Genomic DNA, 25,869 nt, shown 5'->3' on the forward strand with positions numbered 1-25,869 from the left:
GCAACAACATGCAATGAAACATGTCAGGAATTTGACTACCATATAGCAGCAACATGCAATACAGATATTATTATCATTAAGTATTATTATTATTATTTATTATTTTTAGTTTTGCAATAAAAGTATAATTCATCATAAATAAATTAAAATGTTATTAAAATAATTATTGATTTCAAAATCTGATTCAATTTATTAATTTTTAAAATTATGAACATTTCATCAGTTTTACAACGTTTCTAATTTTACTAGTATTTATTGTTTTTAAAAGGGTTTTTGATCCTTTTAAAATATTGTATTTATTACTTAGATTGCATATAATAATGCTACTAATACTACTACTACTAATAATAGTAGGAATAAGGATAATAATGTATGATTTTTTTAAAATGTTGGAAAAACACTGACATTTTAAACACTACTTAAATGTGAATTTAGCAAAAATAATTGTTAAGACACTTTTATTCACACAGCTTTATTATGGAATATTTGGTATATAACAAAAAAAATAATTACAAAATTTTATATTCCATTTACATGAAATATTTATGATAAAGATAATCTTTTGTCACAGGTATTGTCTCCCTTTATTTAAATTGAAACCATTATTTCTTGCAAAGAGATCAAGAAAATTTTCAAGGTGTGTGGTAGAGACTGAGTTGCAATATAAAGTCTTTGACAGCTCCTAGTGTAGTAAATTTTGGAGACTAAGTCACATGTCTAGCAAGGAAGATTAATTTATTTTGAGGTGAAAATAATGGCAAAATAGACTGCATTTATGCAAGTACTCAAGGATTTATTGATTTGAAAAGTAATTCAGAAAATGCTGGTAGATAATGAGCAAACAGAGTTAAATGAGAGCAGGATCTGGAATGGAAAACTCCATGGTGTAGCTTATATGAGGTTAACCAGATAGTCATAGATGTTAATATTTTCAGAAGTTACTTGAGCACATGATAAAGCAGGGCTTCAAAAATGTTATAAACATTGGATTGCTCAGGGCAATCTGCCCAGAAAATTGATATTGCCCATATTTGTGGGGTTGAGCTTAGCACAAAATATCACAACTGAAGTATAAAATAGGTATGGTAAATAAATATATAATGTTTTAAGTAAATAGCATATTTATTTTACAACTGTTGAACTTTTTTTAAAAAATAAATTTTGCATCCTATAACAATATGTTAGTAAGTATATATCATTAACGAGTTTTGAAAAATATTGGGTCTGAGGTCACGTGATGCAGAATACTCTACACAGATTGCAAGGGAATGTTATGCCATATGACTGGCGGGCCCAATATTTTGTACTACGCAGTCAATAATCTTTTAATTATATGCTTAAAACAAGCACATTAATCAATCTGTTATAGCATAAAATAACTAAAATAACAGATTTCAATGTTTCCTTCAACAATTTACCCATCATTCATTTTATGAGTGAAACATGAGCACTGCACAGTAATTATAGGATACTGTATTTGTATGGGAAAATATGAACAAGTTTTTCTGAGTAATACTACAGGACCTTGGGAGTGCAATATTAGAAGAAAAAAATCCTGATTCATATTTTCCCATAAAAAGTTGCAGTAACCTTTATATTATAAACTAGTTTCGTATTCCTACCTAAGGCTTAATAATACAAGAATAAACTACAAGAAACAAAGCATTTGAATTTATGCTGAATTCCATAATAAACACACAGCTATAGATTCATTAAAACACAGTAACAATATTCATGGGCACATAGCACTGCCACCGCCATTTGAACTTCGTCAGGCACTCAACATTAGTTTTTAAAAAATCTTGTTTTGGTCTACTTAAAGTTGAAATTTAAAGTTGTATTTTGAATGAATGCACATTGGAACAACTTTTTGATTTGGTCAGGAATGGATGAATTTTGTTTTACTGTTGAGTCAACTCAGTTCTGCTTTTCTGCTTGTTATGTACTGGATTTATTAGCTGAGTCAATTGCATACAATGTACTTGTGTTTTGAGCAGTGGACTGGCATTGAATGAGCCACACCTATGTACTGTCATCGATTGTCTGGAATGATAATGTGCGAAAAATTTAATTTGTTTAATTGAAATTATCAAAAGGTGCTTTATAGTATCACAGACATAGTGATTGCAGTATAAGACTTCTTTATCGTCCTGGTTTATTGGAACAAAGGCTCTTAGTTTTCAACCAAACCTTCAGTTCCATATTTTTTCTCAAATTTAGTAGTTTGACTGACCTGTAAAATGGTAATGGTTATATTTGAAAGGTGCAGTTTGCATCAGGATTATTGCCAGGATGCTGTGGCCCACTGGTCTTGGATGATAATTGAAAATGACGCTTATATTAGATTTAGAGTTGCTTGAGTTTCTTAAATTTTAAATACAAGATAATTCTTTCAAGACTGGATAAGAGTACTGTTAAATGAAAGAGAAATTATACATTGCATTTAAGGTCAATTTGACTCGCGCTCTACTGACAGGAGCAACATGCTGTCCCTTTCTTGTATTTCCATAAATCATATTTATGTTTCACCTTGCAATTTATGTCTTTGTGTGAATTCAGATTCAGATTTCTATGTTTAATTTGGGATGATAGACAGTTTTATCTGAACAGAGGAACATCTGCTGATTATCCAGCACATCAGATGTACGATGTGGTCAGCATGCCACAAATTTATCATTGTTTTTATTTAGCCTGAGGCATAAATAGTTCATCGAATGCAGGCACGTATTTGCCATTCAAGGACAGACCTGCCATCTCTTACGATTTTGCCGTAAGTCTTACGAAAATGACGCTTAAAATATGGACTTCAGGGCTTGAATTTAACAGAAATTTCTTTGTAGCCAGAAGGACTAGTGTACTGAGAAATTTACTAGTCCTGCCAAATATTTGCTAGTCCTGTCCACAAAACAATGACACATACTTGTATTGAGATTAACAATAATTTTATTTCATAAATAGCATTGTCATATGAAATACAGAAGTACAGAAGTATAAATCCTACTTCAAATCATCAATCAGTCAATTCAAATTTCTTGTTTCTCAACATAATCTGGATCCAATTCCAGAAAGGGATCCAGGTATCCTTTCTCGTCCTCCACCTGCGCTCTGGGTCCATCAGGGGTTTGTTCTGGTCTCCTTACCCGTCTCCCTGAAACATTCCACAAATGTATTGCTGGAGATGGATCATATGTTGGAATATCATTTGTATGAAACATTATAAAGAGTAGGTCGGACAGAACCCAAGGTCTCAAACATGATCTCCAGTCACTCTTCACCATTTTCATCTCTGAGAAACCCCTCTTAACATCAGCAGAGTGGGCTGGAATTGTCAGGATAAGGTCAATCAATGCCAGAATATTCTTGCAGTCAGCAGCACGTGATTTTACAACTGTGGGCCAAGTCAAAGCATAGATCTCTTTATAACTGTAAGATAACAGAATACATTAAGAAAATATTAATCTGAAAAAAATGACATAAAGAAAACTAATGTCAGTACTTAAATAATGTTTATATTGAATTGTTTTTTTAAAGCTTTCTTTATTTCTTTAAATGGTTACCTTTTTGTAATCAAGATACTATGCGAAATAAAGAATTTTTAATAAATCTGGCATCAGTGATGTTTCTTGTATTTATTTTTAAATATTTGAATATACACCTACTTGCTGTTAAGACTAATCCCATTCCCATTCCACTGCATCAGCATCTACACCTGCACTGACAAGCACTAGCCGGAAATGCTCCACCAAATTGCCACGCCATCATCACCAAAGTCTGTATTAACCCAAAAAGTTGCATTTTAAGAAAAATAGTTTAGTGCTTAAGAAATATGATGCCTATAACATTTGGACAACATCTACTAAATAACTACATAAATCGATATATAAAAATATAAAAATGGGCAAAACATCAACTGTCTGATGAAAACAGTAAGGGAGATTACCTGTACTGTCTTGTAAAGCTGGCCATATCTTGAAGTCTGCTATCTTGCATGCACCTATAACACCATCATCAGCATCACTAAATCTGTTCTCAAGACGTGAGATTAAGGATGTTGTCACTTCCTGTCTGGTCCTTTGGATCAAATCATCTTCACCAAAGTCTAAGTCGAGGGCCACCCCTGTAAAATATGCAGAGGTTAGAACAAATGTACTTGATTGTTTTAATGCAAATGTAAAAGTGTGCAGTGACAATTTATATTCTTAGAACAGCTGGAATGACATGAGTATTAAAACCATAAATGATTGTATTTACCTAATGATGTTTATATTTATTGATTACAAAATTGCAATTACAATATGTAAAGATCAATATAATAAGCATTCTGTGAGACAAACCATAAAATTAATTTTGCATATAATCGAATCAGTATGATTCAAGTAAGTAATGAATGTAACAGTCTGCAGATGAGGAAGATAAATTAACTAAGCATACTTGAATTTCTACTTCTTCAAAATGGAAATGGTTGCATCCAACTTCTGCTTGATGTCAGCAACTGAAGCACATACATGTGTCTTCCAGCACTAATGACAGTTTGGACAGAAGTGATATAACATCTGTCATAAACAGCATAAATTTCAGTGTAGCAGGTTCTCTCATTATTTTCAAGAAACCTTTGGCCTTTCCAAGTACATCTGACATAGCACCCTTCTGTGAAGGAAGCTGATAAAAAAAAAACTTTTGGTGAAAATCTAACATTACTTCTTAGTTTAAAAAATATAGACGAATTAACATAGTATGGATAAAAAATAAATAAGCAGTAGTAATAAACGTACCATTTTAATATAAGTTAAAAAAATGAAAGCAATTTTTACAATTAAACTTTTGCAATTAAACTTATGAATGGAAAGTATTTTCGTGTGATAATTTGTTACAGTACAATTCAGTTGCATTATATGCGAGTGACAGAGCCGTGCATTTAAAACTGTATTTTATATTTTCAATGAGTATTTAATTATTTTAAATTAAAGATTAATACCTGTTCAAGGTGGTTCTTGATGGCTGTATATCCTATCCAGAAGCTGTCAAGAGCTGTCTCAGTGTGCGGTAACCACCGTGTGCCTCACTGGTGATACGTCTAGAGCAGCAAATAACCTCTTTAAATTACTTCTTTTGAGGGGACTGTTATGGCAGTATTAATACAGTCCCATCAAAAGAGTGCTCATCTTTGTGTAATGGGAGGTTTTTGTCACTACATCTTTATATGTCAGCTCAAGCCGGTGTGCAAAGCAGTGAATACCCTGTAAAGCTGGTTGGATGTTTTCAGTTTAGATAAAACTCTAGCATTTTTGCCCATCATTACATTTGCAACCATCTTGTACTGCCAGTTAGTGATTCCAGCATTATCCAGTGCAGTGGTAATCACCTTCAGGATCCATTCAGCATCTGACTTCTCTACACTATCAATTGCTAGGAATGATGATTTAATCTCTCGTCCTTTGCAAATTCTTATATATACAATTTCCTCCTCCTGAATTGAACTGTCAGTACAATCGTCACACACTACTGCAAGAAACCTTGCTTCATTCACACAAATTTCTTTTGCTTTCAGCCATATAGTGAGTAAATGTAACAACCTGTTTATCATTCCTGTAAATCTCTTCAACATCAACTCCATTCATCTCATCCAGCTGACACATCCATACAAAATCAGTGAAGGGTCTTCTGTTCTTTACGATAGCATGTGCATTATTAAACAAATTAACGAGCCGGTCAAATACATTCCGATTTAAACTTTCCAGGATCTTACCACAGGTCGATTCTTCTGGTGATATCTGCATAGCTGCTTTTCTCACTGAACTTTTTTTTGTGTTACCTACAGCTTTCATGTGCGTTTACTGATTCAATTTTAAAGTTCGAACAACCCGCAACAAAACTGGATTGTTTCTCTGTTTGCAATTACACCACATAATGTTCTTTTCCTCATCATAATTCAGCCATTCCCTGTCTTTTGTCCATGTCTTCTGAAACGTTCAATTATACTTTTCCTTATCATAAAGAATTTTTCCTCTCTTTTATGTCATTTTCATTCAACTTTTGCTTTTTTTCCAGAGGCTGAACATCTTCTATAAAGTGCCACATTTTGCCCGTCTTATAAGGCGGGAATTGTGCCTCGTTTTAAAATACAAGATGTTACAGTATTGCTGACATGAATTATTTAAAGTAAGAAAAGAAATGCCACAGTGTCCTTTATATAACAAAGTCCGAGCAAGAAACACGTTTCAAAACACGTGCCTTTGCCACCCCAACCAAAATTAAATGGCCTCTCCCCAATAAAAATTTGACTTAAGCAGATGTTCTGCAGGATCTAAGCAGTGGCTATTGTAACACTGTTATAAAATATTAACATCAAAATTTATTGTTAGTTTCAGCTTTGAAAATGTGTGTTCCCATCAAACGAAGCCATCTGACTCATAGTGTTGTATTTAACAGCTCCAATTACGGTCTCATCATTAATAGCGTTAAGTTTCATAGTTGTTCCTAATTAATCTGACCTCAATGTATTGTTGAAATTAATAATAAGGCAGAAAATTTTCAAATCTTAGATGCCCATGCGGAGAGAATTTAATTCCCAACAAATGTACGGCATTCTGCTTGGATATCTCCACATTTATTCAATTATTTATTCATTCTTGTATGGGAAAAAATATAAAAGCTATTCTTATTATCATAGAAAAAGTAGTTGTATGGAAAGGATGTGTTAATAATGTAATTATAATAAACTGATCTAATTATTATAATTATTTTGATGCAAATGTAAAATATGCAGTTTCCCATTTGTGACTGTTGGAGCGTTTGGTTAAAAGAAAAATCCTTAAACAAACAAACATGCAAACTAATTTCTTTGAATAGTTGATGCCATGTTCTTTTGTGTGGTATAATGCTTTGTAGTTTGTTACTGTGGTCGTGTGAATAAAGTGTGATACCAGGTTATTTTTCATTTAATTTGCTATCAGATTAATTAGGATCAATTACCAAACTTCTGTTGTTAATGACGGGACCATAATTGGCACTGTTAAGCGAAATGCACAAAATCAGATGGCTTTTTGTTATAGAAACACACATTTCCAAGGCAGAAATTGACTTCATCTTCTCATGCTAATATTTTATGACTGTGTTTACAACGGTCACTGCATTGAATCTACAGAACATCTGCTGAAGTCAAGTCTTTATTACGGAATGGCGTAAACAAACGCTGACTGTTGATAAACAAAACTTACTAGCCTATTGGACTAATAACATTATGAAAGTTACTAGTCCGACAGGAAATCTACTAGCCTCGGGCTAGCGGACTACCACTAATTTCGAGCCCTGGACTTAACGGAATAAAAGCAAAAACTTTGGAAAAATGATTGTTGCTGAAAAATCTGATAATTTTGTCAGCCGTGTTCGATTTGGATCCGGGTTTCATATTAGAATTAGTGGAATTAGTCTGGGAACCAGACAGATTTTACAGCAGTACATCAGATGCTTTAAATTGCACATATTTTTTCATGCAAAGTGTCTGGATGATCACGCTGTTGCTTATAGAATTAATTAAAAAAATTCATCCAGCGAGCAATGTATGTTGAAGATGAAAGGGAAAATAAGCCTCTTAAAAAGTGTTAATAATCAACACAGAAGAATAAAAAGAATATTCAGATTCTTGTGAATAAAAGCAGGAAATGACACAATTACATTTATTGGACATCACATGCCTATTCGAATATGTCTCATGGTGGGAGATATACTATTGTTGTCATGTGAATCGTAAAACAGATTTGAAGAATTAAATCCAGGTGAGAGATAGCAACAAGCCATTGAGCTGCATAGGGTTGGGAACTAAAGTTTGTGCAACTATACTAGTGGTAAATAAGGTCTGTGTGTACCGTACAAACTTTTCAGTTGAACATAACATTTGCTGTTGCTGTCTGTTTCAAATACTGAACATTTAAATATGATTTCCAGCTGTATAATAGTTGATGATATTTTGTTACACCTTACTGAAAACTTACCGGAAAAATCATCTGTCTTCCTGAGATGGTCTCGTCAGGGTTGGCAAGTCTACAAGGATGCAGTGAAGATTTATACTTAACTAAGTTTGATGCTGCTGGATATTGACTGGTTGCAACAATGTTAAACTGATAGGTCTATTAATAAAGTATATAATTAAATTTATCAGAAAAGATATACACTACATAAATGATACATGTGGATAGATATATAGATGAAGAAAGAAAGGAAGGGTTAGAATGCAGATATAGTCAGAGGAGTAAAGACAGATATGTTCATGTATAAAAATAGATGATGGATTTGAAATTGACTAGACTTTTAAGAGAGGGAGAGATTTAGGTAAAATATCTTATGCTTAAGAATTAACCAGCCAAGTACGGAACTTTATCAATTTTAATCATGTTGTAAACCATTGAAACACCTTTCTTTACTTATGTTTCCACTTGAAACTCAATTGATCATGTAGGTTTAAGTATCAAATCCATTAAGAAAAAGTAAAACTTACTGAAATATTCCATTATGAATGATTCACTATTTTGTTTTTTTTCTGGGATGTGACTTGTCCACTAACATGTTTCTACTTCCATATCGTCTAATTTTCACCACAAAATCAGTAACATGCATCTTAACAATTCATGGCAAGCCATCGTCTGAAAATGATTTGAAAAAATATATTTCAATCAATTTAATTATTTGACAGACAGCAAGTATATATCAGTCTCCTGTTGGGATCGTCCTGGGCTTCGCCAATGTCGCAAATTGCGATTTTGTTTTCCTTATTGGTGACAAAAATATCCCATCTGGCGATTTTTTTGGCGACAGACTTTTTGGTTATTTAATTTGTACATACAATCATGGATTTGGACTGGATAAATTAAAAGGGAGAATGAAAGGAAGCCACAAACTTGACTAAGCAATGCATTGGAATCAATCTGTTACACAAATGATCCTTTGTTCGTATTGACAACCCCATCTTTACAGTGCATTGTTACATCATAATCTGCTTATGTTGACATCTGGGCTGAGTCCTGTATGCTGTGATACAGTCAATCATGCTACCGAACCTTACCTACGACTGACCGACTTCTGAAGACGTGAATAGAAAAGATACAATTAAGTGAATGGCTAATCCTTCTGTTGTTTTTTTTACATATACCAATACAATAGTTTTGCTGAACCTTCAAAGAAAACTGATAACCTTTGAAGCACCGACTACTGTGTATAAGTACAAAGCAAATGGAAAAAATCTCAATCACAATTATATCTGTCGCCAGTGCAACATTATCATGAGCAAAAGGAAGTTAGACATTGCGTGTTCATCATCTCATCCTAAGTTACAAAAATTAACAGCTTTTGGATTTAGTGCAAATTCATCAGACAATACAGTCACTGAACCTGATGATAAACCTTGCAGTCCAACATCATCTACATGTAGTGCTTCAAGTGGAACACCACATTATGATGAACGGGTCAAAAATTCCCGAAAATTTCTAGACAGTTGGAAATTTGGGCGTCCGTGGCTGAGATAGGATAAAAAGTTAAAACAGATGTTCTGTGATGCATGTATCAAGGCAAAGTTCGTCAATTCATTTACAACTGGCTGTGATATTTTGAAGGAGTGTGTCACCAAGCATGAATCCAGGCGGGGTAAGTAATATTTGTGCATTTTACTCATTGATCTTTTCCTTTTGCCATCAATCCCATGTTATGGCTGCAGAGTCTTAATCTCCGCAACAAGAAATAGCAAAAAAACAAGTTTTGCATAATTAAAAGTAGTTATTTATTTCTCAAAATACAGGAGTGAAAGAATCCCTAAATTGGGTGTGAATTTATGCTTATATATACGGTCCAATATTGCCAGGTGTTGACTCGTGTAAGTTTCATTTGTGGGAATGGAGATCCTATTTTGCTTGTCGAGAAAATTTATACAGCATTCAGTGATCATTCTTGGGATTAAAGGAAGCAATTCACTACAAGCTTTGTGAAGCTAGCCATAAGGGGGGGGGTCATTTAATTATGGAATGCATGCAATCAACGGTCGCATTATACGTCACTTATCTTACATTGCAATGTACGACCATAGGGTTTTATTATTATTAAAATATCAACTAAAGTTGATAATGCATTTTTTTTCCAGGTAACAACAGTCATACATGTGCACAAACGGTGATGCGGGATGCCAACACCATGGAAGCAGCGAAGATCACTGCCATTAGTAAAAGCAAAAATGCTATTATTAGTGCTATGCGGAACACTTTCTTTGCGGCTTACTACAACCTGGCTAATACAATTGTCCCAAAGCTGCACCAGTTGTGTATCACACAGGTATTGAGAATATTATATTATAGCTTGTTAACAGTAATATTCTATGGATTTAAATGAAAGTAACATAGGGAAAAACATGTGTACAACCTTAATATATTCAATGTGATGTTACTGTAGTACATATATATATCAGAACATGTATAATTATAAATGAAATATTTATGGCATACAAAATCAATTATTATTTCTATTTCAGGGCGCCACCCAACTCTCAGACCTCAAAGTAGATAAGCACACATCGTATGACAGTCACAAAAGCACCAGTGAGTTTCAGCAGTCGTTGGCTGATGTAATAGTTGATGAGATGGTTACCGAGGTCAAGGAATCTCGTGTTTACAGTGTCATGCTTGATGAGAGCACAGATGTTTCAGTACATCAGAATTTGATTGTTTATGTTAGGTACTTAACTAGTTTGGTTGGCAGTGTTGAACCAGTGACACAATTTCTAGGTATTCGTCAGCTTCAAACCGCAAATGCAGAATCTATATATTCAGAGTTGTTAGGTTTAATTAAGTCATTTGCTTTTAGTCTGGACAATCTGATTGGTGTATCAACGGATGGTGCTGCAGTCATGTTGGGTTGCAAGAGTGGTGTTTTTACCAGGTTGAAGGAGGCTACGAAAAGTTTGCTTGCAACTCACTGCATTGCACATAGGTTAGCTCTGGGTACAGGTGCTGCAGCTGATGAGGTTAGATACATAGTCAAGTTTCAAGATATACTGAATAATATGTACAAGTATTTTGCATGTTCCCCCCGTAATATGTGTAGGCTTGAGGCAATTCAGTCCGTGTTGGAGTCTTCTCACACTCGCTTGCATCAGGTGTTCCACACAAGGTGGCTGAGTTTTGAAGGTAGTGTATAGGCAGTTGTTGATAATTTTCAAGCTCTGGTTAGTGTCTTCTTGGAAGACAAGTCTGCAAAGGCTCTTGCACTGTATAAGCCCATTGCTTGTTTCAAATTTGTTTATACAGCACACTGTATGGCTGATATTCTGTGGCCTTTGGCAGTTCTGTGTCAAGCTTATCAGAGATCTGATATTGACTTTACCGAGGTTAATCCCCTTCTCCACTCCACTGTTGAGCTTCTTGAAAGTCTGAGGTTCGAATCTGGTAGTAACATTTCTAGGTTTCTTTCTGAGATTCCAGCAGAACCAAATTTAGATTCATCAGGTTTGTGTACTTTTGAGTACAAAGGCCATACAATTAGCGATGGTGCTAAGCACTAAAATCGTGACGGATCTTCATGTAACACTTTGTAACATTTTGTTAATGCTTGTTGTAATTAAAGTATTAACTAACCCATCTTTTGTAATTTTCATTGCCTGTTACATTAATAGACTAAATTAACACTTGGAAAAATGTACACTACTTGTTCGGGCAACACTTTTTGAAAATTGGCGACAAAATATTGAGGTTGGTAATTTTTTTGGCGACAGCTTTTTAAAAGCCAGGACCATTCCTGAATTAGGTAAACAATAGATGATAAAAAGTGCATGTCACTGATCAGTTTCCAAGTGGCTAATCATTAGAGTCAAGTGTCTTTTATTTGCAAATGCACTTGTCAAAGAAATCGCATAAGTTATATTATGAACTTTTATCACCTTGTCACCTTGAAATGGTCAACATGTTTCAAGACAAGCTGATTGTAATGATCAACATGTTTCAAGACGAGCTGATTGTTCAGAGTTAGCAGACTCTCTGTGCCATTGTTAGCACTTGAAAGTCTGTAAAGGATGTATATGTACAAATATTACAATTAAAATATAACTGATAATATATATATATATTGTGGCATTTGATAGGGTTGGGGTGGGGTGCTCCCAATATATTATTACTATGGAAGTCCCACCCAGGAACGATTTTATAGGAAGTTGTTGTTGTTGTAGGGCTTAACGCCATTTTTCAGCACAAGATAGGCTATACATGGCGGCCAGTATTAATGGTGGAGGAAGAACCCGGAAAACCCCTGGAAAGAACCACCGACCCACGAGAAGCTACTGGCAAGCTTTCTCACATAACCACATTAGCCGAATCCGAGACTCGAACCTACACAGACAGAGGTGAGATGGCAGTGATCCGTAACGGTGAGCGCTTTAGACCACTCGGCCACTCGGGGCCCCTTTATAGGAAGTGAAATTAGTGATAGAGATGTAAAGCTCTTAGCCCCCAGCTAGCAATGCCGACAGTTAAATTATTGAGAACACAAAGGTGAAATTCAAAGGAATAACAATTTAATACAATTCAATATTCAAATGATAATAATTTCCCAATCACTATTCTTTCTTTTGACCAAGCGATAACCTCATGCATCCTGTGATTTATAGTGTGAGATCGCTTTTACACCTGTCCTTGTGTTTTACTCATCTGTATCTCTCCTATCTCACCAATTTCTTCTCTCCTTCTGACTTCATGTATTTATTGGCTTCCCTTATGAGATATATATTTTAATGACACTTATTACATATAGAAAGAAAATAGCAGAACATTTTAACTTTGGGTGTCAGTGGTCTTTCTTTTATTTACACAGAAGGCATGAAAGTATATGCACGCTGAATTTAACTTAATCCAACACATGGAACTTCTTTATCAAGTGTAAGAATACAAGTGCAACAATATTGAAGAAATGGAAATGAAAAGTAGAGAATATTAGCTTTGCAGAGGATTTATCCTGAATCAGTGTTTGCTAAAGTCGGTTTTTTTTTATTGGCTACTGTCCACCTTGCAGCCCATCCAAAATGTGAAGTTGCTTTGTGCTGGAGGATGCTTCCCAGTTTGCTAGTATTGATTGTGTTTCCTGTAGAGATGCTGCTTAAATTATGGTGCTTGCGCCTTCCTTGATTTCCATTGTTCCCAAGAAATTCTTGTCTGGAAGAGAAATGATGATAAATATATACAAGACATAAGAAGAATAAAAGCAATAAAGTACACCGGGATAGTTTAATGGGAAAAACGTCAGATTTTATGATCTGAAGATTCAGGTTCAAATCCTGATCACGGTTTCAATGCTTTTTTTCTCAATCACCCACCCATAACTCATTAACTTGATTAGAAAGTTACATTTAAAAATAATGAGATATGATAATCAAGTATAATCAAGATAATCAAGTATTCCTCTTTCATTGCTTATTAATTTTGCTTGCTTGTTTAAATTTATTTTTATTGTTACACTGTTGAAAAGATTGGAATATTTTGTAAAACAATGATCTCAGAAGAAAAACTAACTAGTGGACTCATTTTGAACTGATTATATTTATTAAGTCAGTAGTTTTAGAAGAAAAATGTGTAGTTTTGGATTTATGTACACCTTTTTGGTTACACAGACTTATACCAATATGGCAGAAGTTTCTTCCAAGTATGTTGAAAATGGTTTTTCATTTCTTTCAATATTGAATATATTTTGTTTATGCTCATTGGTAGGTTTTTCTACCATGCCTGGATAGGACATGGAGTCAATGTGGTCACTGTCAGGAGAAATGGACTGACCACTCTCCTATCTCCTTGGGTCACTTGGATTTAAAAAGCTTTAGAGGGCTAATGGACATGATGCATGAGTCAAATTATCTGGAATAGAATGGACATGATGCATGAGTCAAATTATCTGGAATATAATATGCGCTGGCTTTCACCTTTTTGTCATTTCTTGGATTTGTCCTGTTGTTCCGTGTCAAGTTTTTGCATGTTGTTCTTGTGTATAACATACTTTTCTCCTGAAACCTCTCGTCTAACATAAATATTACCCTATTTTAATTCATGTGTCTCAACTCTAGTTGTCATTCCAAAATTATATCATGACTATAATACTTCTGAAGTGATTTATGATTGTCAGGTCCTAGGTATATAAATTTTACAAAAGATAAATTCATACATAAGTAAGGAATGAAAGCTCCTGAGAGTTGCTGATTCAAATTTTACTAAAGATTAATTTCAGAATGAGTAATAGGTTCTTTGGCATTTGGGAGATTTCCTTTTCCAATCTTTTTCAGGTGCTTCACTTTCAGTTTGCTAAACTGAAGTGATTTATGATTGTCAAGTGTTTTCATTTTACAAAAGATCAATTTTTCCATAAGTAATATTTTGTACTGCATTTGGGAGATTTCCTTTTTCAATTCTTTTCACTTTCAATTTCATAAACTCATTCCTGAAGGAAAATCTATAGTTTTCTTTTGCAGGTGCCTATCACATGAGGAAAGAAAGCTCCAGAGAGTTGCTGGTTCAACTGAAGTTCCATTTTTCCTTCAGACAGCGAGATAAAAAGTTCTTAATATGATAATTCTGCACAAAAATACGAACAGTTACATGTTCCTAATTTCCCCAATTGACTTTAGGTATGTTGCAAACAGTTTCACATCATTTTCTCTTATGATGACTTGTGTTCTTGTTTTCCTACTCTTCCAAAACAAATTGCACTTCTGTCTGTCACTTTCCCAAAACCTGAGGTCTGCTTCACTGTTGCATCTTATGTAGATTCAATTACATTAAGGTCAGTACTTTGAAGAATTTCATCTGCTTCTTTATCCATTTGTAATTCCATCAACACTAAATAACCAGCTAGTGCAATATTTCTTGCAAGCAGAAGACCAAGTTTTAAGGGGAAAAAAAACCCCGACCTGCACAATTTTATTGTAAATAGAAGGAAATTCAGTAGTTTGTGTATATAATCTATCCCGGCTATTTTTTTTCTTTGCATCTATTGTACTTGTACATACATTTCATACAAAATATTATCCTGTCTTCCAAGATCAAATGGAAAGAATCTTCCCCGAATTTGTTAACTCCCTTCCATACAAACAGGAAGTGACATCATTTGAGACGATTAACATATAAGAGTTGTATTTAATTTGTGCAGTGAAGTGTCAAGTAGAAACAAGATGGTTCAATGTGCAGCCCTAAATTGCGCGAATAATAGTAGTTCTGGAACAATCTTCAATTATTTCACTTTTTTTTTTCTCCACCAAATGAAATAACATTAAAGAAATGTTTACGCTTTTTTGTTCAGTGTTTCCAACATCAATTATTATGCTTGTTTGATTTTGTACAAATCGCTGACTGATTTGGCCCATATATCTGACTGATTCTCCAAACTTCCAGCTGATTCAGACCATGTGAAATGTTATTCAGTTTAGTCCAAGATTTAAATGTGACATTTAAAATTGTTTTTGAAAGATGATCTTCTCATTATGTCCCAAGTACGTTGAGCAGTTCGAATATGCATTTAAATTAACAAAATACCATTTGTACGCATGATCATGGTATTGTTATATTTAATAAAAAAAACGTAATCATGTTTATTGTGCATTGGTAATTTAGTAGTGAAATATTTTTTAAACTTTTCGTTCAACTTTAAATAGTTTGTTTTATTGAGAAATAATAAAATTACGAACACTGACAAAAAAGAAGAAATAAACTACATGATGGGCATAGTACAAGATAGCTTTCAGAAACCGTCCGAATTCTGTGCATTAGCCATGATGTTGAACTCAATAGCGACTGGATTTCCTGAGTAGGCGTCAATGATGCTTTTTATCGAGTTTGAGTATCATTCGTCAATGGTTAGCAAATTTCAATGAAAAATCAGATTAAATTGTTCGGTTTAGAGAGATGATACTATAACCCTTTGGATTATTGACGGCAAGAATTCAGTCAATTTCGGGTTATAGAAGTCCATTCATGAAGTCATCTCAGGATGACATTACTTATTAGGTTGGAGCTCTTTCATGTATAAAACTGCAGATGTCACACATGCTTACACCAGCTCTATTTTTCCAAATAAAATGCATTTAATGATTTGAAGAGCAGAGCAAAAGGGATAGATACCACTTCTTTTTCGTTAAGTACATAAGCGGAGTTGATCAAATGGAAAAGTTGAAAAGTTGCAAATTTTATAGATTTAGTAAGTTATTAAGTTGAAGAAAAACAACAAAACAAATAAAGCCTTAACAACCGTGTGGCGACATCTCAGAATTACTACATATTATCCTTGGGGCGACTTCTCCAGGCGCAGTGGGGCGATTTCTCTGACCACTATGGGGCGACTTCTCCTAACACTTGGGATGAGTTCTCCCAGGGTGAGTTCTCCATAATTTATTACCAAAAATGCCAGTGTGTACACAGTCTCAAATGATGTCACACCCGCTATTTTTACAGGGGAGGGAAGTGTGTTGTTCTCTTCAAGACGGATCGGGAGAGATGATTGGTTTTTCATATATTTCTTCGTAATGAGTAAGAATAAAAGGTACAAAATTTCAGAAAATGTACCTTATACATATAGCAAATTATATATGAAGTTTGCATGAATTTCAGTTTTGCCTGTTGGTCTCCTTTAAACATTAAGCAAGGGTTGTAACTCTTGTATAACAAGGTAGTCCAAGAGCTGAATTGTATTATGGGGAAAATCTTTAAATATAGGAATGAAAAATTATGAAAAATATTTTGTAGTAATTTTCTATATTTCATACTTAAGTATATAATAAATGTGTTTCATTTTATCAGATCTTGCTTTGAATATTATATTACTTTAACATGTTTGCACATGAAAATGTGAAACTGTCTGATACTGTTAACAAGATGAAAATGACAGAATTTGTCAATATATTTTGTGGAACAAATGCATGATAGATGAAAGTAATTAAGGGCAGTTTTTTATTTGAATAATGCAGATTATATGCACACAAAATAAAGGTGCCAATATATGGCAAAATCATAGAGTATAATACAAGAATATAAAGCATTTTGAGCTGAATGCCACCTTTCTCAGTTTCCTGCTCAATCTTTCTGGGATTTGCCAACAGACAAGTACCTTGCAGTATTGGGACTGCACATTATGCTTTATGTCCTAATATTTTCTTTTGTCCCATTTATATGCAGTATGATCCCCAGAAATGAAGATAGGGGACTCAGTGCCCCCTGCCCATAGGATCTTAGTGGGTACACTGTACACCTGATACCGACTTTTTCTTACTTAATTGATGGACTGCATGATACCACTGCAGCTCATCCTGTACATTCAGTTACTTTTTCTCCTAAGAGTTGCATTTTTTTCACATTGTCAGTACTGGTCACAACTTTATTTTTTTCCAACTGACAAAACATTTTCTTGGTTGGAGCTAGGTTAGATTAAACTTTGTAAGTTATGTATTGAATAAATAATTCTTAGTTACATTGTAATTGTGCCAGGTAAATACTTCTAGAGTGAAAGGTCTGGCGTGATTAATAATGGACAAGAAGCTGACTAGAGACCTGCTTTGAAATGGCATTGTAATTGGAGACTGGTGTTGCATCTAACAATGTACTAATGCAATTTTCAATATTTTTTTTTATAAAAGGACATAGTTTTACATTGGCTTCCAATAATTTTATGCTGTTCTGTTTCTTCACTGTTGTGGTCACCATCATGGTCCATCGTAAAACTGAACATTTTAGGTGACTCTGATCTAATAAGACATTAGAGTTTGCTGAGCATGTAACTGATTTTGGCCTATTTAAATCAGAATCAAAATTGGCTAGTAGGTATGATAGGTACTTATCATGATCAATATCTCTTCTGCTATGATGCCTGTATGTGTCAGATATGATTGTAACTAGTGCCCACTTTTTCTCTTCATAAAGCCAGAGAAATAAATAATTGGCTAGTTGAGGGATCAAAGCATTCATCTGCTCAAAGGGACTATATTATCGACTCAACACAAGTCTCCAAACTCATGCCACTTTCTGTCATAAGCATTCTGAGTCGAGGGCCTTCTTTCTCTTGAGATTCTCTCCAAATTCTTTCTCTTTTGCAAGGCTTTTCAGATGAATCATGAAAGTGACAACAGACATAAACCTATTATGAATCATGTCAAGAATACACATTTTTTTTATATAATCGTTATTCAAGAGAACAGATAAGTAGTAAGTTACAATTCCCAGAACCTTTTTAAATTTTAATCAGATTTGTATGATATATATTTAAAATGATGACAGGAACTTGTCTGCAAATATCACTGGGGTATTCTATGCAATTGTTTTTATGCAAGTCTGTTGTTTTAAGTGCATTACAGTTGACTATCTATGAAATGTGACTGTATCTGTAGCAGAACATTTTGCCATTCAATGATGGGAAAAGGCAGTGCAATATTGAGTTGGAGTTCTTCAGCCTGGTGATGTTCAGCCATTTTGGAATCTTCTTACCTTGCTGGCTTCTCTTAGGTTTTCAGACCTGCCAACTCTTACGATTTTGCCGTAAGTCTTACAAAATGTACCCTTAAAATATGGATAATTGGTTCATCTGTGTATGTTTGGATTGGGTTTCATCTTAGAATTAGTGAAATTAGTCAGGGAACCAAACTAACTTTACAGCAGCACCCCAGATGCTTTAAACTGCACCTATTTGTTCATGCAATGCATCTGCATGATCAGACTGTTGATTATAGAATTTTTTAAAATGGCATCCAGAAAGCTATGCATGTTTAAAATGAAAGGCAAAATAAGTTTCTGGAAAAGTATTAATAATCAACACAGAACAATAAAAAGGAGTATTCAGATTGTTGTGAATAAAAGCAGGAAAGGATACAATTACGTTTATTGGACATCACATGGCAATTTGAGTATTTCTCGTGGCGGGAGATATGATTGCCGTCGTCATGTGAAATGGAAAAGAATTTCCAAGAATTATGTCAAGTTGAGAGATAGCAATAAGCCATTGAGCTGCATAGGGTTTGGAATTAGAGTTTGTGCAACTGTACTAGTGGTAAATAATGTCTATATGTATTTTACAAACTTTTCAGTTGAACATAATACTTATTGTTGATGTGTTAAACTTTTAATTATGTTTTTCAGCTTTACAAGAGCAGTTATTGATATTTTTAGTGTGCAACGAAATATTCAGATATTTTTTATGAAACTTTACCATATATTTACAGGAGGTGGACACGTATAATTAATAGATTTCATTGTGACACACTGGACAGTCATGTTGTCTGGGCAAATACTATCGTATAATATACAGACATGGTTTTTCTCTGTTTTAAAGTGGAATTCTGCTTTTCTCCTGACTTGAATCAGATTTTTAAATTGTTTCTTCCACATATTAGCACAAGACTCATAAAGAGTATTTGGATTGGTCAAAGATTTACATTCATCCAATGAATCTTCATGTAATTTAAACTGATGGCAATGGAAAGAAGAAGTATGCTTGCGAAACATGACATCTTGAGTTGTTGAGAGAGACCATGACACAAAAAGTTTAGATAAAGGTTTAAAAAATGTATTGAAATGGGAATGGCTGGAGTGAAAAGTTGAGAGAAATTTAGGTGGTCAGTTTATAAGAAAACTGAACATTAGAGGACTGGCATTTTGTGACCTCAGCAAGAAAGATCTGAATTATGGTAATCACAGTTGGATAAGTTTTGAGCAGCACCTACAAAAGAAGCTACATACATAAAAATTGAAGCTCTGAAGACATGTGGATAAAGTGCAATTAATTACCATATAAAGAAAGATTTCTTACATGAGAGAACAGATGTAGCCCTCTGTCAGAATATGCAGGCTGCATGTCACCACTACAAGCACTAGCTTGAAACGAAAAAGGCTCTCATTGAGAAGGAAATGAAATGATTGCACATTGAGCCCAAAATGTCAGTGGTGACAAAAAGGAAGACTAATGAAATCTTTTCCAAAACTGCAAAAAGAGCTAGACTGGCATATTAACAGGTTTATGTCCATTGGAGAAAAAGACAAGTGAATGTAATGAATTAATTGTATATAGTTGATGTACTTGGGTGTTTATTTTTCAGATTTGTGATGAAAAGAGAGAAGTATAATATATTTGCTGCAAAAATTGACAAATTATTGTGACTTAATTACAATGTGAACACTGACATGCACATGAAGTAACTTCAGCGTTAATAGTACTGAAGAAAAAATTTGTGTGACAATAAATATTGTGAAATTATTGAAGTTGAACATATTTGGTAAATTTATTAGTTTTTCAAGTGAATACTTTGGTTTATTTTATAATCATAAGATGCACATGGAGCAGCTATTTATTAGTGTAAAATGTGTTTTTGGCTGGGGGCCTTTGGCCCCCATGACCACCAGATTGGGGGCACTGCCCCTCAGACCCCATTGGGGGAGGACCCCCAAACTCTCCATACAAATTGTTCAGCTTCTTTTTATGGAGACCAAAATCATATCTGACTATAGTGTAGTGTAGTATAGTATAATATAGTTTGTATAGTATTGTCAAACTGTCACAGGATAGGTTCATGGATGTAATTGGATACTGTAGGACCTTTTCTATTGCCAAGCAACATTTCAGGAATTGTACCAATAAATTTGCACATAAAAATGAAAAGTAATGAAATATCTTGTAAGGACAGTGTTGATTAATTATGTTTATTTGTCTCTTCATGTCCAGTACTGTAAATGTATTTACTTGCAGGGTTAGGACCTGAACAGTTTATGAGTTACGATCCAGGGTAAATCTCCTACATGTGGGTTATGATTTAAGAGCACTGACAGCTTGGATGCACATCTTCCCATTTAAAGGTACTGTTTTAGTTATAGTGTAGGGATTGTAACAGTTTTCAGATTATGATTAAGCTAAAAGGGCCATATCCAACAATATGAACCATGGACCCTCATTGTATCCATGATTGAACTTGTCTCTACCCATATTGCATGCATGATTGAACTTGTCTCTACCCTTATTGTATCCATGATTGAACTTGTCTCTACCCCTATTGTATCCATGATTGTACTTGTCTCTACCCTTATTCTATCCATGATTGAACTTGTCTCTACCCATATTGCATGCATGATTGAACTTGTCTCTACCCTTATTGTATCCATGATTGTACTTGTCTCTACCCTTATTGTATCCATGATTGAACTTGTCTCTACCCATATTGCATGCATGATTGAACTTGTCTCTACCCTTATTGTATCCATGATTGTACTTGTCTCTACCCTTATTGTATCCATGATTGAACTTGTCTCCACCCTTATTGTATCCATGATTGAACTTGTCTCTACCCTTATTGCATGCATGATTGAACTTGTCTCTACCCTTATTGTATCCATGATTGAACTTTGTCTCTACCCTTATTGCTTCCATGATTGTACTTGTCTCTACCCTTATTGCATCCATGATTGAACTTGTTTCTACCCTTATTGCATCCATGATTGAACTTGTTTCTACCCTTATTGCATCCATGATTGTACTTGTCTCCACCCTTATTGTATCCATGATTGTACTTGTCTCTACCCTTATTGAATCCATGATTGAACTTGTCTCTACCCTTATTGTATCCATGATTGCATTTGTCTCAACCCTTATTGTATCCATGATTGAACTTGTCTCTACCCTTGTTGTTTCCATGATTGAACTTGTCTCCACCCTTATTGTATCCATGATTGAACTTGTCTCCACCCTTATTGAATCCATGATTGAACTTGTCTCTACCCTTATTGTATCCATGATTGAACTTGTCTCCACCCTTATTGTATCCATGATTGTACTTGTCTCTACCCTTATTGTATCCATGATTGAACTTGTCTCTACCCTTGTTGCATGCGTGATTGTCCTTGTCTCTACACTTATTGTATCCATGATTGAACTTGTCTCTACCCTTATTGTTTCCATGATTGAACTTGTCTCTACCCTTCAAATGTACATATACATTATTATCAAGTGTGGTTCTTGACATTTTAATCAATGACTAGCATTCCATGCCCATGATTGGTTCTTAAATCTAACACAAGGCAGGAATCCCATAATGTACTATAAATAGATCCATCTTAATATGATTGACCTTGATGTTGACACATAAAAACCTTCATACTTGTGCCAACATCTTTGGCATGAATTGACTGCATTGCAAGTTATTTATTAGAGTGTGTTCATTGTCAAAAAATCATAGTATGAACAGTTTCATTGACTGACAGATTGAAAGGATCATATTGATTTGCTTACCACTTGGTGGATCATTGGTAGAGCAGGTACAGTAGACAATTACCTCTTTCAAAAACCATGCTACATATATTATGGCAGGTTATGTGGACTCAAATTTCCAAAATAAATTGTACAGAGAAATGGTTTATCAAGCATGAGGAATTGTAAATTACAGCATGGAAAGCTCATGCTAGTGTGTCTGAGAGCTGATTACAGGCATTTGGGTCATGGATTTCTTAATTTCTGCAATGAATATTCACTTTTCAAGCATTTCAGTATACTATATATAGGTTGTTACAGAGTTACGCTATAGCCTGTTTTGCTAGCTTTCTTGTCAATTAAAAGAACTTCGTCCAGATCAGTGGACATTATTATTTAGCAAGGATATTGTTGAAAACTCAGCGGCAATCAGATTCCTTATGAACCAATTCAAAGTATATATTGCTGAAAAACTGAATATTTATTGCTGACAGTAATAAATCCTTGACACAGGTGCCAGTAATAATGATACCTCTCTGAATTTTTAATATACAGAACAATAGGAGAGGGTATTTGTGATTTTAGTTTAGCTTTACTAGACAGACCACAAATGGATATATGATAGCCTGTTATTGTTACGCCTCCTAAAATACTGTCCTAAAATACTTGGATAATTGCCATGAAACTTGACACACACACACTAATACCAAGGTCTGTTTGGTCCTGAATGAAAATGTTTCTGCTTGAATATCCATTCACTGCTTTTCCTGAACACATGGCCAAATCAACAAGGAGTTTTCACTGAAAGACTTCTTATGATGTCTGTTTGGCCCTAAACAAAATTGTACCAATCTGATGTCTAGTATGGCCACAATGGCAGCCAATTTGAAGATTTTGTTATTGCTACTCATCATGAATGGAAAGTCATATTGAGATAGGATTTTAACTAGAAGACTTCATTTGATGTCCAGCTGGGTCTAAACAAAAATGCTGCTGCTTAGACATCCAATGTTACTGCTACTAATGAATGGATCATCATTGTCAGTATTATGTATAACTTAATTACTTTTGATAATGTTGAGCTAGTCGTAAATAAAAATGTTCATGCTTTAGTATCCAGTATGGCCCACACTGTAGAAATATTGAAAATCGTGCCAATACTAATCTGTAAACTAGTACCTACAAAAGAAGACATTTTATAGTGTCAGGTTGGTCTTAAATGAAAATTGTGCTGATCTGTCATCCATTATAGATGCCATGGTGGCCATCTTGAAAATCTTGTTAATGTAATTTTTCCTACCTAGAAAGTCATATAGAAGTGGGGTTTTCATGGGAAAACTTCTTTTCTTGTAAATATGTCCTGAATGGAAATGATGCTGATCTGTCACACAATATGACCACCATAGCAACAGTTGAAAATAATTGTTATTGCTGTTTCTCCATAATTTATGATGTTATTGACATAATGAATGTCATCACCAAAAGGCTACTGTGTCCTGCAAACAGATGGTTCCATTTTATGGCATAAATGGCAGCCATCATGAGCATCTTGAAAATCCTGTTATTGCCACTCCTTCTGATGGGATTCTCATGTTGGCATGTTTTTTTTTACCAAATGTTTTTTACACATAATTATGCCTTGTCTGCCCTAAATGAAAAAGATGCAGATCTTGCATGCATTATGTCCACCATAGTTGCTAATTTTAACATATTTTTGCTTAAGAATATCAGAGATAGTCTTAACACTCAGCAGTTCAAAAAAATAAATAAAAGAGAAAAATGGCCTAATCTTGAACTCAGTAATTAGAGCATCAGTTCCTTCTATGGAACCTTGTTTTCCAAAATGCCCCCTCTTTTGATCAGGCACCAGTAATTGGGCAATTACTGGAAGGAATGCTGCATGGTCTCCCTGGTTAAAGCTGCTACAGTGATAATGTGGCATTTTGAAAATTATCACACCTTAGATATATACATAAGGAATGATTCTCATTTGCATGCCAGTAAATGTTTGCATCATAAAATGAATTCAGTTTGCTGTTTCATCTCTTTGTATATGTACTCATTAAGCCTGCCTGCCGCACTTACATTTCATGAGGTTGTAACCTACTTTCATGCTTTGTAACATCAGCATTGTATTTGATATGCCAAAAGCAATTGTAAAGAAAATAAGAAATATGTATAGCAAACTTGATACCAAAAATAATATAGATTTTCTGCTTGCATTAGAAAGTATAGGGGAAAAAAATTGGAGACCCAGTTGTTTAGGTAAAAAATAGCTGGTTTCTGAAACAAAGTTTTGTGCCCAGATTTGGCACTTTTGGGCCCTAGGTCTAAAACAGACCAGTCAGAACTGCACATGAGCAGATGAAACTTTGCAAACAGTATGACAAGTTTAAGATTAGGTTCCAAAAGGGGCCATTGTATGAAAAATCATGTCTCCAAAAGGCAAAAAAATGAAAGCCAAAAAAGAGAAAAGAAGTTTGATTTTTGCACTTCTGCACATACAAGTCAATCAAAAACAATGTTTTTTGTACATCTAAGTATCCAACTAAATGACAATATGTTGTACATCGAAGTATCCAACTAAATGACAATATGTTGTACATCTAAGTATCCAACTAAATGACTATATGTTGTACATCTAAGTATCCAGCTAAATGACAATGTTTTTTGTACATCTAAGTATCCAACTAAATGACAATGTGTTTGCACATCTAAGTATCCAACTAAATGACAATGTGTTTGTACATCTAAGTATCCAACTAAATGATAATGTGTTTGTACATCTAAGTATCCAACTAAATGACAATATGTTGTACATCGAAGTATCCAACTAAATGACAATATGTTGTACATCGAAGTATCCAACTAAATGACAATATGTTGTACATCTAAGTATCCAACTAAATGACAATATGTTGTACATCGAAGTATCCAACTAAATGACAATATGTTGTACATCTAAGTATCCAACTAAATGACTATATGTTGTACATCTAAGTATCCAGCTAAATGACAATGTTTTTTGTACATCTAAGTATCCAACTAAATGACAATGTGTTTGCACATCTAAGTATCCAACTAAATGACAATGTGTTTGTACATCTAAGTATCCAACTAAATGATAATGTGTTTGTACATCTAAGTATCCAACTAAATGACAATATGTTGTACATCGAAGTATCCAACTAAATGACAATATGTTGTACATCTAAGTATCCAACTAAATGACTATATGTTGTACATCTAAGTATCCAGCTAAATGAAAATGTTTTTTGTACATCTAAGTATCCAACTAAATGACAATGTGTTGTACATCTAAGTATCCAACTAAATGACAATGTTTTTTGTACATCTAAGTATCCGACTAAATGACAATGTGTTTGCACATCTAAGTATCCAACTAAATGACAATGTGTTTGTACATCTAAGTATCCAACTAAATGATAATGTGTTTGTACATCTAAGTATCCAACTAAATGACAGTGTGTTTGTACATCTAAGTATCCAACTAAATGACAATGTGTTGTACATCTAAGTATCCAACTAAATGACAATGTGTTTGTAGATCTAAGTATCCAACTAAATGACAATGTTTTTTTTGTACATCTAAGTATCAAACTAAATGACAATGTGTTGTACATCTAA

The 25,869-nt window shown here is 34.2% G+C and overlaps 2 protein-coding genes and 1 long non-coding RNA gene across 4 annotated transcripts in view; 1 reads left to right on the forward strand and 2 right to left on the reverse strand.

Moving 5' to 3' along the window:
* Window positions 1-2,197: 2,197 nt before the first annotated feature.
* On the reverse strand, window positions 2,198-8,634 carry LOC149794516 (zinc finger protein 862-like). 2 transcript variants are annotated; one of them, XM_089968770.1, is made up of 7 exons: window positions 8,495-8,634; window positions 7,992-8,040; window positions 4,976-5,960; window positions 4,432-4,659; window positions 3,941-4,117; window positions 3,660-3,771; window positions 2,198-3,423 (listed from the first exon to the last, which is right to left on the reverse strand). In XM_089968770.1, exons 6-7 carry the CDS (start codon window positions 3,701-3,703, stop codon window positions 3,024-3,026), a joined length of 444 nt encoding a protein of 147 aa, XP_089824896.1. In that variant the 5' UTR covers window positions 3,704-3,771; window positions 3,941-4,117; window positions 4,432-4,659; window positions 4,976-5,960; window positions 7,992-8,040; window positions 8,495-8,634; the 3' UTR covers window positions 2,198-3,023. The 2 variants fall into 2 exon arrangements, with proteins under 2 accessions (XP_089824896.1, XP_089824895.1); XM_089968769.1 differs by lacking the exon at window positions 3,660-3,771.
* Window positions 8,635-10,158: 1,524 nt separating this feature from the next.
* Window positions 10,159-11,176, forward strand: LOC149794517 (zinc finger protein 862-like). The gene is made up of 2 exons (XM_089968768.1): window positions 10,159-10,314; window positions 10,511-11,176. Exons 1-2 carry the CDS (start codon window positions 10,159-10,161, stop codon window positions 11,174-11,176), a joined length of 822 nt encoding a protein of 273 aa, XP_089824894.1.
* Window positions 11,177-12,168: 992 nt separating this feature from the next.
* Window positions 12,169-25,869, reverse strand: part of LOC149794518 (uncharacterized) — an 86,518-nt gene continuing 72,817 nt past the window's right edge. Inside the window, exon 6 of the long non-coding RNA XR_016422638.1 lies at window positions 12,169-13,178. This is a non-coding gene — a long non-coding RNA (uncharacterized LOC149794518). The remainder of the gene's footprint in view (window positions 13,179-25,869) is intronic.

The sequence above is a fragment of the Sinohyriopsis cumingii genome, chromosome 8, assembly GCF_028554795.1.
Source record: "Sinohyriopsis cumingii isolate HCF-2022 chromosome 8, ASM2855479v2, whole genome shotgun sequence".
NCBI lineage: Eukaryota > Metazoa > Mollusca > Bivalvia > Unionida > Unionidae > Sinohyriopsis > Sinohyriopsis cumingii.

Coding starts and splice junctions, on each gene's coding strand:
- LOC149794516 (XM_089968769.1), bottom strand. CDS start 3,990: ATGCAAGATAGCAGACTTCAAGATATGGCCAGCTTTACAAGACAGTAC. Junction 3,424..3,940: donor AGCTTTACAAGACAGTACAG/GTAATCTCCCTT, acceptor GTTATCTTACAG/TTATAAAGAGATCTATGCTT.
- LOC149794517 (XM_089968768.1), top strand. CDS start 10,159: ATGCGGGATGCCAACACCATGGAAGCAGCGAAGATCACTGCCATTAGT. Junction 10,315..10,510: donor ACCAGTTGTGTATCACACAG/GTATTGAGAATA, acceptor TTTCTATTTCAG/GGCGCCACCCAACTCTCAGA.